This window comes from Melospiza georgiana, chromosome 22 (genome assembly GCF_028018845.1).
Source record: "Melospiza georgiana isolate bMelGeo1 chromosome 22, bMelGeo1.pri, whole genome shotgun sequence".
In the NCBI taxonomy this organism is placed as follows: domain Eukaryota; kingdom Metazoa; phylum Chordata; class Aves; order Passeriformes; family Passerellidae; genus Melospiza; species Melospiza georgiana.
In genome coordinates, this window is record NC_080451.1 from 11,027,360 (window position 1) to 11,044,596 (window position 17,237).

Genomic DNA, 17,237 nt, shown 5'->3' on the forward strand with positions numbered 1-17,237 from the left:
TGCCCTCAGGTTCACGCTGGGTTTTCCTTCTGCTCCTCTCCCTTTTCCCCTTTTGATTGTGGTTCCAAGAACCTCTCCCTTTCTCCCTTTTGATTTTGGCTCCTTGTGGTTCACTGGGTGCTTTTGCCCCCGAGCTGGGGTTGAGTTAAACCCTGCTGGAGACCCAGGGCTGCTAAACCCAGCCCTAACACACCTGTAGGGGTGTGGGGGGCTCTGATCCCCAGGATTTGGAGTAAAAATCCCAGAAATCCCACCCTTGACCCCATTCCAGGCTGAATTCCTGCCACCCTGTCATTAGAGCTCAGAACCCGCCCTGCTTTGGGGTTTTCTCTTGGAGTCCCAGGGATTTGGGCACATTCAGCACAATTCCCTGCTTTTCCTGCCTGTGGGGCTCCCAGAGGCTCCAGGAGATCAGCTGGGAATGTTTAACCCTATTTTCACCCAGTTTTTAACCCAGTTCAGGGCTGCCGGCCTGATTTGGGGAGGAAAACACCAAATTCTTTATTTTTTTATTCTCTTGGATGTGAATTTAAACCAGGAAAGGTTTTTGGTGCTCCACTCCAGATATTCTTCATCTCTGCATCCATCCCACATCAAATCCTGTGAATTCTGAGGTGGGATGAGAGGAGCAGCTGAGGATGTCCATTTCCACCTGGACAAAATTCCCAGTGCCCTTTACACTGAACACAGGAATTCCTTGGGAATTTGGGGAGGAAAAAGCCAATTTCTTGATTTTTTTTTCTCCAGGATGTGACAGCTCCCTGTGAGCTCCTTGATTTTTTGGGGGGAAAGGCCCAAGTTTTCCTGTGAGTTCCTCCTCGATTTTTTGGGGAAAGGCCCAAATTTTCCTGTGACTTCCTTAAGTGTGGGGCTGCTCCCAGCCCTCAGCCCCGCTCTAATTAACAGATTTAGTAATTTGGGTCTCATTATCCCGCAGCATCCCAGGGGCAGCTTGTTCCAGCTGCTCCTCAGTGACATCCAGAGGGTTTCTAACAGCACACAAAAGGAATTTGACAGTGGCAGGAAAGCACCGGGAGGGATTAAACTTGAAAGAGAAATAAGGGGGGAAAATCACATTAAATCATTTTAGAGCTTACGGAGATGGAGCAGGGATGGAAGCAGGGATGGGGAGGCTGGAAATGAGGGATGGGGACGCTGCTGTCACCTCTGGGGCTGGGTTTTCCTCACCAGGGCCTTTATTTGCTTTCCAGGCAAATATTTGGCTCCAAACCCTGAGGGGTTCCTGCCCGGACATGCGGGCAGTGCCAGGCCCTCCCTTCCCTTCTCTCTCCTCTCCTCCCCTTCCCTCCTCCATTTATTCCCCACTCCCTCCAAAAGCACCTTTGGAATTCCCACCCCAGATCAGGCAGCAGCGCGAGGAGCAAACCCTGCCCGGTTCCTCGCGGTTTTCCCGAGGTATTTTGATTTTCCAGGGGCAGACCCAGCCACCTCCAAAGGCGTTTCCAGAAGTTTTCCCGAGCACCAGGTTCACAAGGGAAAGCTGGGACAAACCCCGGTGTTTTGTGTATTTTTGGGAGCTGCTGTTTGTTTGTTTTGGGCGCTGATTTGCCGAGGAATTTGCCTCAGTTTTCCCACAGAAACATCCCAGGTTTTTTTTCTCCTGTTTCTCCTTTTATCAGCTTGAGGCTCAGCAATTCCCTGTGGGAACGTGCTGCTCCCTGCACACTGGCCCTAAAAAAGGTGATTTTATTGTTTTCCTGGCTTTTGGAAAATCCTTGTCCTTCTGAATGCCATGAAACCCCCACAAGCAGATTGAGATCCTCACATCTCACCTCCACCATAAAACCCCTCAAGGCCGAGCAATTCCACTCAAACCACACCAGATTGGGGCAAAAACATAAAAAAAAAAAAAAAGCTGTGAAATCCACTTTTCTCCTCACTCTGAAAACAGATGGAGGGGTGGGGCTAAAAGGAGACAAGTCAAACCCAGAAAATTGTCAAAATTCAGCAGAAATAATTCCTGCCCTTTCCTCCCCTGCCAGGTTCTGGAGCAGGGAGTCCCAGCTGGTTCCTTCCACCTCGAGCTCAGCTTCTTCCTGGGATTTCCACTCCAGCAGTGCTCGAGGAATACAATAAAAATTAATTATTAAAACAGCAGGATAAAAAAAAAAAAATCAGCTGCCAGGGCACTGAAATATTTTTAGCTGATTGCTGGAGTTTAGAACAACCACAGAAGCGGAGTAATGGAGCTCCTCTGTCAGGAGTTGTAGTTGGCTTTGAGGGATGGAGGCTTCCCAGTGCCCCTCGGCCAAAAAAATCCAGGGTTTTGGGGTGAGAAAATTGAATTATGTGGATTTTTTCAGGTCACTTCATCCTGGAACTTTTAGGGGGAATTTTTGAGTGGAAAGAGCTCTGGGATGTGAGGCCTGTGGGGCCTGGCCTTGGCTTTGAGGGACGGAGGTCTCCCAGTGTCCCTCAGCCAAAATCCAGAGGTTTTGGGGAAGTTTTTGGAGAGAAAATAAGAACTTTCTTCAGGTTATTCATCCTGCAGCTTTTTGGTGTTTTACAGCGCAGGGAAGTCTGGTGGATTTGGAAATTATTTACTAAGAGGTTTCCTGCAGGCCTGAAGAGGCTCTGGGCTATTTTCTTGGTGAGAATTATCTCCCTGAAGTCCTTTTTGATAAGGATTTTATCCCTGAGGTGATAAAACCCTGCCTGCTTTTGATCAGGCAGCCTTCCCTCAGTGCCGAGCTGGGAAATTCAGATTTTCAGGGGAGAAATGGAAGTTTTGAGTGGAAAGGGAGCTGGAAGAAGCTGTGGAGTTACACTGTGGGAATGGGTTAAGATATCAAACACCCAAGGTGCTTTCCCTGCCAATCCCACAGGATCTGGGATATTTCCAGTCAGATTTATGGGATCTCTGCTGCTCCATCCTCTTCAGGGACAAACTATGGAACACTCAGCCAGATTAATTTATTTCTACATATTAAACAAATGAGAGAAGGGGAGGAAAAGGAGTGTGGCACCCACAGGGGCAAACAGCACAGAGCGCTCGGGATTTAGGGAATAAATTATTTGAGAATTTCGGGAAGGACAGGAGCACACAGGGGAGGATGCTTACGTGGTCTGAAATTTGTTCATCGCAGGAGGACAGAGGACACCTCGCTTGTCACATCCTCACTGGCAGGTGGTTAAACTTCACCCTGGGACCAGGAGCTCGCCTGGGCCACACCAGGAGATTTTTTTAGGGCCATCAAGTGAAACAAGGAGATTTTTTTAGGGCCATCAAGTGAAACGAGGGGATTTTTTAGGGCCATCAAGCGAAACGGTCTCGTAAAACGCCCCTGGGGGCCGGCTGATTTATGGAGGGCACAAACAACATGCCTCCCCCGGTGCCACTTAACTTTTCATTTTCTGTGTGCCCTAATTGCTGGGACAGGTGGGGAAATCGCCCTGCAGCCCCCGGGGAGCCGGGCCTCGGGGTCAGGGGGCTGGGACAGCCTGGGACGGGAAAGGGTGCGATGAGATAGTTTTAAAGTTATTTTCCAGCCATTCCATGGCTCCACGGGCGGCTCACAGCTGGGGCACAGTGCGTTGACAGTGATGCCCCCAGTGCGGGCACAGGGATGGATCTGTGGGGTCCCAGCGGAGCAGGACCGGCCCTGCCTCAGTTTCCCTGTGGGGGAAACACGGGAGCCTCTTTGGGGTGGAATTGGGGGTGACAGGGAGGGACATGCCGGGGTGTCACCCATCTCTGAGCATCTCGGGGGTGCGGGATGGAGCGGGGACAGCCCAGAACAGGGCTGGGGACAGCTGCCACTCAGAGTGGGGGTGACAGGGAGGGACAAACCCCACTTTGGGCATCTCGGGGGTGCAGGATGGAGGGAAGAACACCCCGTGCCGGAGCCGGGGACAGCTGCCACTCACGGCGAGGGGGCGGCGGGGCCGGCTGCGGTCCCTACACCTTTAAAAGTCTCCTCACGTTGCGGCGCTGATTATCCATTAACCGCGGCTCCCTTTCCTGGGGGCGGCGTTCGCACCGAGCGCTGCCAGCAGGGCGGGCGGGCGGCCGCGCTGCCTTCCTCCCTTCCTTTCTCCCTCCTCCTCTCTCCCCCCTAACCCCCGCTCCCTCCTTATCAGCAATTCAGATTGCATGCAAATCTGCGCGCTTTCTTCCAGGGCCACGGCAGCGAGCGCCGAGCGCCTTCCAGATCTCCTCCTCCTCCTCCTCCTCCTCCTCCTCCTGGGATTTTCCTCCTTCTCCCCTCCCCTCGCCGCCTGCCTTTCCCTCCCTCCCTCCTCTTTCTTTCCTCCTTTTCACCTCCCTGGAACAAAAGTGGCCCTCTCGGCTGCGGCGCCAGCGCTGCCTGCGAGCGGGGCCGCTTTGTCTGCGGGGCCCGGGGCACGGCGGGCGGCCATGGGGACGCGGCTGGCACGGGCGCTGCTGGCGCTGCTGGCGCTGCTGGCACCGCTGGCGCTGCCCGCCCGGGCCAGCTGCCCCGAGCGGGAGCTGGAGCGCCGCGAGGAGGAGGCCAACGTGGTGCTGACGGGCACGGTGGAGGAGATCATGAACGTGGACCCGGTGCACCACACCTACTCGTGCAAGGTAGAACTTTCGCCCCGCGCGCGGTTTGGGCTGGGATCGGGGGTTTTTGAGAGCTGTGGAGAGGTTCCGGCTGTTCTGTGGCCGGGGGGGTGCGGGGGGGATCTCCAGAGGTTGCTTTTTATGGGCATTTCCCTCTCCGGCTGTGGCGAGATGCGGAGCTGCCTCCCAACTTTCCGCGAGCCTCTCCTGTTGACTGGAGCAGCATCTCGAGTTCTCCTGCGGCCCGGGCTATTGTTTAACCACCAACCTGGCCTCGGGCTCCGGGGTTTTCATCTCCCCCCGAAGCGCAGAGAGTCCCGAGCAACCTGAAATCCCATCCGCCCGCTTGACAGAAAACGTGCCGGATGCCTTAACCCTTGCCGGGGCAGGAATCTCGCTTGCAAGGACACGCTCCTCCCTCGCCTTTGCCTCTTCTCCCCGTTCCCCTTTTCCTCCTCAAAACCCTGATTTCGCTTAGTGCTGAGCGGGGCCGGGGGCGATGCTTTGGTGGCAGAGAAGAATTGGAACTTTCCCTTTGGGGAACTCTCCCTGCGGGGCTCTGGAGCATCCCCCGAGCATCCCCCAGCCCCTGCCCGCTGCCAGCGCCCCCCGACCCATCTGCAGCTCGCAGCCCCCCCGGCTCCGTCTGTTTGCGGAGTGTCTGGCACATCCTGGGTGCTCGGCCGAGCATTAATGAGCCGTGCCCGTGGTGGGGCACAGATGGATTGGATGTGGCCACCTGGGGCCGCGGCGAGGTGGCCACGGGAGGCGGCCCAGTGGCGCTGGTGGCCGCGCAGAAACGCCGGGGTGAGAAATAAATGAATGCATTTCCTCGCAGCGAGGTGTGGGCCTGGCAGGAAAATCATCCTGCAGCAGCAGGGCAGGAGGCTGGGATGGGGGAAAAGCCAGGATAAGGAAAAACTGGGATGGGGAAAATCCAGGATAAGGAAAAGCTGGGATGGGGGGAAAGCCAGGATAAGGAAAAGCTGGGCTGAGAGAAGCAGCTCTGTCTTTGCAAGGTGCAATCCAGCCCCAGCTGGAGCAGCCAGCAGTGGGATGGGGCTGCCCGTGGTGCCTTTCTGGGAAGCACAATCTGAATTCCTCGCACTGGGAGGGGAATCTCCTCCCTGCCTTTCCCTGAGCAGTGCCCGGGTGAGGTTTGTGCTGCCGGCTCTGGAGTTTGGGGTTTTGCTCCTGCCCGTTCCTGGTCTCCAAAGAGCACAGAAGGGCCAGGACAGGCTCCTGAGAGATCCTTCCAGCCTTGGAGTGGTGTGAAAGTGAAAGCAGGAAAGCTCCCATCCCATCCCATCCCATCCCATCCCATCCCATCCCATCCCATCCCATCCCGTTGTGGCAGTGCTGGGGCATTCGGGAATTGTCACAGGACAGCAGTTCCCTGTCCCTTTCCCTTTCCATCAGCCCTTCCTGTGTCGTTTTTAGTGGCATTCCACGGTGTCTCTGCAGGGAAAAGCAGCTTTGGGCTGGGATTTGGGGCGTCCCAAGGAGCTGGGAGCTGATGAATCTCCTGTCACTGCAGTGACTTGGGGATGTGCAGCTTTGCAGCAGCTCTTGGCTCGCTGCCCTCCTCACATCTTCCCAAGTCTTGGAACTGTGTGCATTTGCCGTGCCTGCAGTTTTTGTTTATTTTGTTTTGGTTTGTTTTTAACCTAAATTCCAGCAGCAAGCTCGGGATTAAGCCTGACCCCTGGCTCCTGCTGTCCTTGCACTGCCCTCGGGGGAGCTGGGAGAAAATCCAGGATCCTGTGCTGAGGAAATTCCTGCCCCAATTCCTCCTGTCCTGCCCTCGGACCCCCGCGCCGTTATCTCCTGTCAGCCTCTTCCTTATCTGCAGAGGAAAGGGAGCTCTCACACCCAAAATCCCGAGTTTTGCTGGAGCTCTCACACCCAAAATCCCGAGTTTTGCTGGAGCTCCCACACCCAAAAATCCCGAGTTTTGCTGGAGCTCCCACACGCAAAAATCCCGAGTTTTGCTGGATCTGGGTGGTCCGGGCACGTGGGGATCCGTGAATTCCGTGCTCGGGGCATTGTTCTTCCCAAACCCTCCCAGCTGAGCGCTCCGATAGAGGCAGATAAGCACCGGGAGGAGAAATGTGAATTAATGTTAGATAAACAGCCCGAAATAGCTGCCAGCCGTGCCCGGGCTGCCAGGGGAGTGGAGGAACAGCCTGACAGAATTCCCAAAAAGCGCTGCTGGGCCCTTTTCCCAAGGGGTTTGGCACTCCTGGGTGCAGTTTGTGACTTCTGCCCAAAGCTGCTGCTGCTGGCATTGTCCCTTCCTGCCCCCTGAAGTGCCTTTTCTGGGCTGTCCCCATGGTCAGCCAGGCACTGCTATTTATAGGGCAAATCCAGGTTCTGCGAGTGCCCTGGCAAGTGTGGAAGAGGATGTGGATCCTGTCCGGGACAATGGAGGGCAGGTTTTGGGGGGGTTTGTGGGAATTGCTGGGGAAGGGGCAGGGGAGAGGCACAGGGAGAGAAAAAAGGGGAAGCATTGGAAGCAGAGCTGAAACTGGCTTTTATCATCAACCAAATTTTCGTGGAAGCAGAGCTGGTTCTGGCTTTTATCCCCCCAAATTTCATGGAAGCAGAGTTGATCCTGGCTTTTATCCCCCCAAATTTCGTGGAAGCAGAGTTGATCCTGGCTTTTATCTCCCCAAATTTCGTGGAAGCAGAGTTGATCCTGGCTTTTATCTCCCCAAATTTCATGGAAGCAGAGCTGATCCTGGCTTTTATCCCCCCAAATTTCCGGGTGACCCCTTTCGGTGTTTCCCATCCCGAGTGACAGCTCCTCCAGAGGGGACTTTGCTCCAACTTCCCACCTGGCTTTACACAGCCAATCCTGGCATTTCCCGCGGCCTTTTCCTGCCAGGAATGTTCTGTACAGGTGGTCCCCTGCCATATTACAGCACGCACCCCCCTGGCATGTTGGAAACCCCTTTTATTTTGGTTTTTTTTTTTTTTTTTTACTTTTTCCCCCGCCTTTAAAACACCCCCGTGCCTGGATAAAGTTGTGCCTCCGCGGAGCTTTAAAACCCCCTTAAACCACGCAGCGTTTGGTGCTCTCCCTGGGCAAACAGCGCTCCCCAGGGCAGGGTCCTCCTGCAAACAGGTCCCAGCCCCATTCTCCCCGTCTCCCTTCCTTTGCTCGCTGTCGCCGGTGAGTCAGCGGTGACAAAGTCTTAATTGCGGCGCTGATGAATGGGATGAATGGGATGATGCCCCGCAGGTGATTGCCGGGCTGCGCGCCTCGCACATCCATTCATTAGGGTGGGAGGAGGCCGCCGGACTCTGATGTTGCCGTGCCCGGCTCCGAGCGCCCCAGCCACGCCAATTATCGCCAATCCCCATCTGCTGCGGAGCTGGGCAGAATTCAGCTTTTCCCCACCCAAAAAACACAAAAACCCAGACCCCGAGCTGTGAAAATGCCCCGCTCGCCGGAGCCAGCCCCGGGCTGTGTTTTCTGCTGCTGGAGAAGGGGTGGGTTGGTTTTTTTTTTTTTCCCCTATTTTCCCTGCTTTGTCTGGCTGGGGTTTTGCCCTGCTTTGCTGCTCACCTGCCCCGGGGCTGCGGGAGGTGCGGCTGGGGAAGGTGTCTGGGCTTGACTGCGGGGAGAGAGGCAGGAGGAGCGGCCGGGGAGGGAGCGGGGCTGGCTGGGAGCGGGGCCGGGGCCTGCACACCTTCCCCAGATCGGGGCTGTGCACTGCACACCTTCCCCACGCTCACCTGGGCTGGCTGGGAGCGGGGCCGGGGCCTGCACACCTTCCCTGGAGCTCACCTGGGCTGGCTGAGAACCGGGCTGTGCCCTGCACACCTTCCCCAGAGCGGGGCCGGGCCCTGCACACCTTCCCCAGGGCTGGGAGCGGGGCCGGGCCCTGCACACCTTCCCCACGCTCAGCTGGGCTGGCCCGTGGGGCCGGGGGTGCCGTGGTTCCTGTGGGGTCCCTCCTCCAGGCTCCTGCAGGGGGTCCTGGAATGGTTTTGGGGTCGGGGGGACCCGCAAGGAGGAGAGTCTGACTCTGATCCATGCAAGAATCTCACCTGGGCATCCCTGGGAGCAACGGGGGAAATTCCAGTGTCCCGGCAGCCTCTGGGGGAAGGAAATGTCCTGGTCTTCATCCTAAACCTCTCCATCCCAAACCTGAACTTCTCCATCCTAAACCTAAACCTAAATCTCTCCATCCTGAACCTCTCTCCATCCTGAACCTCTCTCCACCCAAGCCTCTCCTGGCACGTTCCTCCAGGTGTTCCCCAGGTGCTGTCCCTGCTCCCAGCCAGCAGAAACCAGAGCTGTCCCTCCTGGGGGAGCTGGAGCCTTTCAGGCCCCTCTCATTCCCAAATATCCGTGGAAAGGCAGGTCCTGCTCCTTCCTCGCTCCGAGGATGAGGAGGAGGATGAGTGCGAGTGGGGCTTTGTTGGGGTTAAACCTCAGCAAGTTTCGGGGGGATTTCTGCCCTCCCTGGTGGGATTTGGGGTTTCACCACTCCTTTCACCCTGCTGGGAGCTGGGCTTGTGCTGGGGAACCAAAAAGGAGAGAAAATCCCGTGGAGACCTCGGAGCAGCAGAACTTTGTCCCCGTCCCTGTTCCTTCCCATCAGCTTGGATCTGGGATGTGCAGGGAGGCACACATCCCACGTGGGAATTTTTCCATTATAATTTATTTTTATAGAAATACATTTTCATAAAAACATATTTTAATAATTCTATTTTTAATAATAATTCTATTTTTATAATTATATTTTTATAATTCTGGTTTTAAAGTCTATATTTATAATTCTATATTTATAATTCAATTCTTATAATCATTCTATTTTTGTATAATTATATTTTTTATAATTCTATTTTAATTCTATATTTATACTTCTATATTTATAATTATATTTATCATTCTATTTTAAAGTTGTATTTTTATACTTCTATTTTTAAATTCTAAATTTAATATTTTAAAATAGATTTCAAATATATTTAATTAAAATAGATTTAAAATATATTTTAAAATATATTTTAAATTTTATGTTTAAAATTCTATTTTTAAGTCCTATTTTAAAATTCTACACTTATGATTCTATTTTTAAATTATATTTTTATACCTCTTTTTTTAAATTCTATATTTAAAATACTAGTTTAAAATTCCATTTTTCAATTCTACTTTTATAACTCTATTTTTGCCATTCTGTGTTTTCCCATATTTTTAATTTCGGAGCCTCGGGGTGGCTCAGCCCCCGGGTTCCCCCCGCCTTTCCTGCCGGAGCACTGGTGAGCTCCGTGCCTGGGAGCAGCCGGGGCATGTGCGGCTGCCGAGGAGCTGTCACAGCCCCGTGCGCACCTGGGCTGCTCCTGCGGCTCAGGTATGCGGCCGGGCAGGGAAGCTGCGGTGCTTGGGAGGATGATTGGGGTAATTTATTGCTTTTTTTTGGATGGCTGCGCCACCTGGGAGGGATTTCAGACCCCCCAGGCCCGGGGTCCTGCTCCGAATATTTCACCAGCAGGAGAAAGTGTGAGGAGAGCAGGGAGAGATAAACTCCTAGACTGGGTTCCTCACCTTGATTTGTGCCTGCAGGCAGCGCTGAGTTTGTGCTGGATTTATTCCTTTTCCTGCTTGGCAGGTGAGGCCGAGCAGGAGGCGCTGCCTTGTGGCCGCGGGGAATGTGGGAATGGCCCCAGCCCCGTCCTCCCAGCCTGCCAGGGACACTCTGGGGGAGTTTGGCTCCAGCTCTGCGTGAGCTTTGAGGCCTTTTTCCATCAGGGCTGAAATTCTGCAGCTCAGGCTGCAAAAAAAAAAACCAACCAAACAAAAAAACCCCTCCAAACAAACAAACACCCCCCCCAAAAAATCAAAAAACAAACAAAAAAACCCAAACAAACCAAAACAACAACAAAAAAAACCAAAACAAAACCAACCAAAAAACCCCCAAAAAACAAAACAAAATATTTCTGAGGTTGATCAGGGATCACAGGATTTGTGTTCCCCGGGGCCCCCAGCGAGGTTTCAGCCCCTGGTTTGAACTCTGCAGCCTCAGATCCGGGAGGAATTTGGCACTGGGGAGAAATCTCTGTCTCTGAACATTCCCTTGGATCCGGGGTGACACCTGAAGGGCCAAAGGAGCACAGGCAGAAAATTGGGAATGGTTCCTTTTGCAAGGGGATAAAATCTGTCTGCCAGGAGCCCAGAGAGGGGGAAAACAGCTCAGGAAGGGAAAATGAGAGCCCAGGGAGCAGAACAGGATCCCCCAAAGCCGCCAAGGTCCTGACCTGTCCCCTCCCCGTGGCAGGTGCGGGTCTGGCGCTACCTGAAGGGCAAGGACATCGTCACCCACGAGATCCTGCTGGACGGGGGCAACAAGGTGGTGATCGGGGGCTTCGGGGACCCCCTGATCTGTGACAACCAGGTGGCCACGGGCGACACGCGCATCTTCTTCGTCAACCCCGCGCCGCAGGCGCTGTGGCCGGCGCACCGCAACGAGCTCATGCTCAACTCCAGCCTGATGCGCATCACCCTGCGCAACCTGGAGGAGGTGGAGCACTGCGTGGAAGGTGAGGACGTTCTGGGGTTTTTCTTGGGTTTTTTTGAGTTTTTTTTGGTAGAGGTTTTGAGGGGTTCACAGCCCCCGAATGGGCAGTTCAGCTCCAGCCTGATGCGCATCACCCTGCACAACCTCAAGGAGGTGGAGCACTGTGTGGAAGGTGAGGCTGTTCTGGATTGTTTTTTTGGGGTTTTTTGAGGTTTTTTTAGGGGCTTTTTTAGGGTTTTTGGGGTTTATTTGAGCTTTTTTTTGTGGGGTTCCCAGCCCCTGAATGGGCAGGGGTGTGTGGTTCAACTCCAGCCTGGTGCGCATCCACCTGGAGGAGGTGGAGCACTGTGTGGAAGGTGAGGCTGTTCTAGGGGGTTTTTTTGGGTTTTTGGGGTTTGGGTTTTTGGTTTGTTATTTTTTTCTTTTGGTTTTTGGGGTTTTTTTGTTTGTTTGTTTTTGGGGAGTTTTTTGGGGTTTTTTTGTGGGATTCCCAGCCCCTGAATGGGCAGGGGTGGTGATTGAGGGGTGTCGTGCTGGTTTGTGTGTGTTTGGGGTGGTAGCACTGATTTTGGGGTCAGTGGATGATGGGCAGGTGATGATTTAGGATCCCTGCCCTGCCCCAGGGTCCCTTCCCTCCCTCCCTGTGGCAGAAATGTGAAACAGCCCCGGGCTGGTGGCAGGAGCTGAGAGGCTCCGTTTGTTCCTGCGGAATTTTAATCTGGAGTGGGAGGCTGGGACGTCCTGCAGCACTTCCTGCAGGATGGGCTCCCGAGGCTGCCAGGCCGTTCCTCCTGCCCAGGAGCCCTGCTGTGGTCAGTCCCTGCCCAGTAGCCCTGGCCTGACCAGTTTCTCTTTTCCCAGTAGCCCTGACTTGTTTTTGCCCAGTGGCCCTGACAAGTTTCTCTCTGCCCAGCATCCCTGGACTGGCCAATCTTTTCCTGGTAACCCTGACCAGTTTCTCTCTGCCCAGTAGCCCTGGACTGGTCAGTTCTTTTCCCAGTAGCCCTGACCAGTCTCTGTCCAGTTTCCTCCTGCCCAGTAGCCCTGGACTGCCCACTTTCTCTCTGTCCAGTAGCCCTGGACTGGTCACTCTTTTTCCAGTAGCCCTGACCAGTCTCTGCCCAGTAGCTCTGGCCTAACCAGTTTCTCTCTGTCCAGCATCCCTGGACTGCCCAGCCCCTGCCCAGCCCCTGCCCAGCTCCCCCTGCCCGAGCTGTGTTCCCATGCCCTGTCCTGGCACGGCTCCTGCCCTACCAGCCTGGAATTCCAGCAATGCCTCCCCTTGGGGCCCTGCCAGCAGCTCCGGGCGCTTCCCGGGAATCTGGGCACTGCCAGGGCTGGGAGAAGCTCCAGGGAACCTGGGCACTTTCCAGCGGTGAGAGGGGAAATCTGGGGAGCCCCGCGGGCGCCTTGGTTCCAGGGAATCCGGGGAATTTCAAGGGGTGCAAAGGGAATTTTGGGGAGGTGCCACTGCTGCCTGCTGCAGGGAATTTGGGCAATTTCCAGGGGTGTGAGAGGATTAATAGGATTATCACTGGTGCCTCGATTCCAGGGAATTTGGGGAGTTTCCAGGGATGTGAGGGGAATATTGGGGAGCACCGCTGGTGCCTCTTCCAGGAAATTTGGGGAACTTCCAGGGGTGTGAGCGGGATATTGGGCAGGGCACCATTGGTACCTCATTTCCAGGGAATTTGGGGCAGTTTCAAGGGAAGCAAGAGGAATTTTGGGGAGGTGCCACTGTTGCCTGCTGCAGGGAATTTGGGCACTTTCCAGGGATGTCAGGAGAATATCAGGATTCTCAGTTCCAGGGAATTTGGGCAATGCCAGAGCTCACCAAGGGATACACAGGGAAAGTATTATTATTATTATTATTATTATTATTATTATTATTATTATTATTATTATTATTATTATTATTATTATTATGCCTCCCAATATATAATAATATATAATACATAACATATTATGCAGAATATATAATAGATAATGTATTATGTATTATATATTATATATTATGTATATTATATATTCTATATAATATATATATTATATTCTATATATTCTATATAGTGGAGGCACCTGCCTGCCCAGAGCAGCTTTCCCAGCTGGTTTTTCCCACCACGCTGGGTTTGGGGCCCTGCTGCCCTGCTGGGAGAGGAGAGCAGCTGTGCTGTGGTTTTTCCAGGGCGCTGGCGCAGCCGTGCCCTCCCTGGCCACGGAATTTTTCCCAGCCCATGTCCCGGACGTGTCCCGTGGCGAGGTTTGTTTGGTGTTTTTATCTCCCGTGGCCCAGCTTTGTTCTGGAGCCGCTCAGTGGAACATCAAAGGCTGCATTTCCCACCCACTCACTTGGGAAAACACTGCGGGCTGGGCTGGTTTTTTTGGGGGTCCAATGCTGTTTTTTGGGGGTCCAATGCTGTTTTTGTGGATGCAGAGCTGGTTTTTTGGGTCCAGGCCTTTTTTTATTTCGGTCCAGGGCTGTTCTTGTGGGTCCAGGGCTGTTCTTGTGGGTCCAGCACAGTTCTTGTTGGTCCAGGGCTGTTTTTTGTGTCCAGGGCTGTTCTTGTGGGTCCAGGGCTGGTTTTTGTGTCCAGGGCTGTTTTTTGTGTCCAGGGCTGGTTTTGTGGGTCCAAGGCTGTTTTTTGGGTCCAGATATACTTTTTTTGGTGCAGGGCTATTTTTCAGTCCAGAGCTACTTTAATCCAGCTCACATCCCAGTCCTGCTGCCTTCTTTTTCCTGCCCTGGACAGACAGACCCTGATCCTGCTCTGCTTCCCCACGATTTGCTCAGGGAAGGGAGCAGGAGCTGGAACTTCCCTGCTGCTGGAGTGGGATGGAGCCCTTTTTGGGATGCAGCACCAGGAACCTGTCAGGCTTTCGTGTCCAAATGGACACAACAGGATTGTTCTGCTTGGGAGTGATGGATAAAAACTGCTGGGAGGTTTGGGAGGGGTTTTGGTGTGCTTCACATTGGGCATCCCTGCCAAATTCCCTTTAAACTCTGCATCCCAAAGTTTCTCCTTCCATGCTGCTGTGGCCCATGGACGCCCCAGTTCCCAGGCACCGAAATCCCAGCTGGAATTGTTGTTCCGTTTCTCCCAGCCCTGCTCAGGCCCTGCATTTGTCCTTTCTGTGCCCAAGGGAGCCTTTTCCAGCCTTTCCTGGCAGTGCCAGGCTGCCCCAGCCGTGTCCCTGCTGTGGTTTGGGGGTTCAGGCTCTGGGATGTGCATGGTGGGGACATTCCCAGCCCAGACCCTCCTTTTCCAAGGAGGTTTGGTCCTTCAGGCTGGGCTTTTCCACCATGGGCAGAGGAGGAGAGGAGGAAGCCTTTAGGAGGGTGGGGGACATTCCTGCTGCTGCATTCTGTGCATTATCCCTCCTCATCCTCCTCCTCAGGAGCATCCCGTGGCGCCTCCCCGGGCACTGGGAGCACTGGGAGCACTGGGCTCTGGTGTTTCCGCAGCCTGTGCAGTGCTGACAGCCCTGCTCCATCCCCAGGGGCAGGATCTTGGCCATCCCAGCCGTGGGAACCCTTTGGAGGAGCTCTGGAATCCATCCCAGAGCAGGCAGAGGGTGGAAGGAAGGAGCAGAGGGGGCTGGAGCTGCTCTTTGGGGACCCTCTGGCCACTGCATCTGTCCTGATAAGAGTAGGGCCCAGCTGCAGATCCAGAATCCTGCGTTCCACACACACTCACACAGAGCCCGTGCCTTTTGCTCCATTTTCCAGCAGGGATTTTTTTCCCTGAGAGCTCAGAAGGCTGACCCCGTGCCCTGGGATCTGCAGGACAGACGCTTCCCAGCTGTCTGTCTGTCTGTCCGTCTGTCCATGGGGTGGCCCTGCCAGGAAAGGGCTGGAATGTGGCGCCAGGAGCTGTGACCTGGCAGTGATGGCCTGGGGGAGCTCGGGGTGCTGAGCCAGGCTGTGGGTGGGGGAAATCACATCTCAGCTCTGGAATGGGTGGAGAATGGGTAAAACATGGATAAAAATGGATAAAAATGGATAATTGGCTCTGCTGGGTCCTTCTGGCTGCACCATAATGAGGTCAGGCCTCAGTTCCTCAGGGAGCTCCTCGTTCCCTCCGGTGGGGAAATTCGGGTTGGATGTTGGGGGAAAGTGTTTTACGGAAAGGTGATAAAGGTTTCTATGGAAAGATGATTAAAGTTTTTTACAGAAAGGGTGATGAAGTTTTTCACAGAAGGGTGATAAATTCTGGAATGACTGCCCGGGGAGGTGATGCAGTCCCCATCCCTGGGTGTGTTTAACAAGGCCTGGATGTGGCACTGGGTGCCAGGGTTGAGTTGAGGTGTTGGGTCAGTGGTCTTGAAGGGCTCTTCCAACCTGGGGATTCTGAGAATCTGGGGGAATTTTGGGAATTCCCAGAGAGGTGGTGCAGTCACCATCCCTGGATGTGGCACTCGGGGTGCCAGGGTTGAGTTAAGTTGTTGGGGCTGGGTTGGACTTGATGGTCTTGAAGGGCTCTTCCAACCTGGGGATTCTGTGAATTCTCTGGGTTATGTGATTCTGTGGAGTCTGTGAATTCATTCTGTGGATTCTGTGAATTCATTCTGTGGATTCTGTGATTCTGTGAATTCATTTGGAGAATACTGTGGATTCTGTGAGTTCTATGAATTCTGTGGATTCTGGAATTCTGGGATTCTGCGGATTCTGTGAATTCTGTAAATTCTGTGACGCTGTGAATTCGTTCTGTAAATTCTGTGTATTCTGTGAATTCTCCGATTCGATGAATTCTGTGAGTTTTATGTTCCTGCTGGCCGTGCTGTGTGTCCCTGCCCAGGGGCTGTGCTCGGGATGCTCTGGGGAGCACCAGGTGCCTCTGCTGGCCCTGGGGTCCCCGTCCCCCCTCTCCTGGCATGGGGACATTCCTGGGCCCTGACTTCAAAGGCTGTTGGTGGATAACAGAGCGCGGCAGCCTTGGCAACCCTGGCACGGCCCTGGCACAGCTGCTGCCCCCTTGGCCTCCTGCTCCGGGACGGGAGCGCAGGAGCCCTGCCCTGCCCCTCTGGGGTCACCCCTGCTCCGGGGGTGAATCTTGGAGGAAACGTAGGATTTTAATGGTGAATCTCTGTGAGGAATTGCAGCTTACTGGGGTGAATCTCTGGGGGGAATTGCAGGATTTTTTGGGGTGAATCTCTGGGGCGAATTTTAGGATTTTTGGGACAAATCTCTCAAGGGAATTTCAGGATTTTGGGGGTGAATTTCAGGGGAAATGTAGGATTTTTGGGGGTGAATCTCTTGGGGGAATCACGGGGTTTTTTGGGTTAATGTCTGGCGGGAAATGCAGGTCTTTGGGGGTGAATCTCTGCGAGGAATCGCAAGGTTTTGGGGTGAATTTCTGGTGGGAAATTTAGGATTTTTGGGGTGAATCTCTAGGGAGAATTGCAGTTTTTTAGGGGTGAGTATCTGGAGGAAGCAGCTTTTGGGGGTGAATCTCTTCCCTAAGGAGCTGCAGCTTTTTAGGGTGAATCTCTGGGGGGAAAATGCAGGATTTTTGGGGTGAATTTTTAGGGGAAAATGCAGGGCTTTTGAGGTGAATCTTTGCCCTGGGGGGCTGCAAATGTATTGAGTGACCCCTTGATCTACGACACTGCAGATTTTTTGGGGTGAATCTCTGTGGGTGCAGCTTTTTTTGGGGGGGAAATTTCTGCAGGGTGGGCTGGAGCCTTTTTGGGGGGAAATCTCTTCCCTGAGGTTCTGCACCTTTTTTTAGGGCAATCTCTGCCCTAGAGGGAGGAGGGGGCTGCAGCATTGTTGGGGTGAGGGTCCAGCTGCTGCCCATGCCCAGGCAGGAGCAGGGCTGGGCCCTTTTCCTGAGCAGGATTTCCCCTGTTCTGATCCAGCTGTTTTTCCCTGTGTTTGTTTTTCTTTCCATGTGCTGCCCTGTCCCTGGTGGATTGTGGATTATTCATTAGGTAAGAACATCGTCGCTCTTCTCTTTGGGATGGAAAGTGGGGCAGGAAAAGCCACACGGGGATGGTTTGTGTGGTTCCTGAGGCTGTGAGATGGATTTCCCTGTTCCTTGGACAGGATGAAACCCCTCTGTCCCCATTACAGGGGCGTGGATATAAAACATTCCCTGGCAAAGGGAATCTCAGGGATGCTGAGGATGGAGTCCCTGTGCTGGAAAGGGAGGTGTGAACTCCTT

The 17,237-nt window shown here is 53.7% G+C and overlaps 1 protein-coding gene across 2 annotated transcripts in view; it reads left to right on the forward strand.

Moving 5' to 3' along the window:
- The first annotated feature begins 4,446 nt into the window (after positions 1–4,446).
- Positions 4,447–17,237, forward strand: part of AGRN (agrin) — a 65,054-nt gene continuing 52,263 nt past the window's right edge. Inside the window, exons 1-2 of one of the 2 annotated variants that reach the window (XM_058039218.1) lie at positions 4,447–4,567; positions 10,834–11,095. In XM_058039218.1, coding sequence (XP_057895201.1) covers positions 4,529–4,567; positions 10,834–11,095 — 301 coding nt within the window. In that variant the 5' untranslated portion in view covers positions 4,447–4,528. Of the gene's footprint in view, positions 4,568–10,833; positions 11,096–11,188; positions 11,246–17,237 lie in introns of those variants that run through there. The other variant, XM_058039221.1, reaches the window with a different exon arrangement.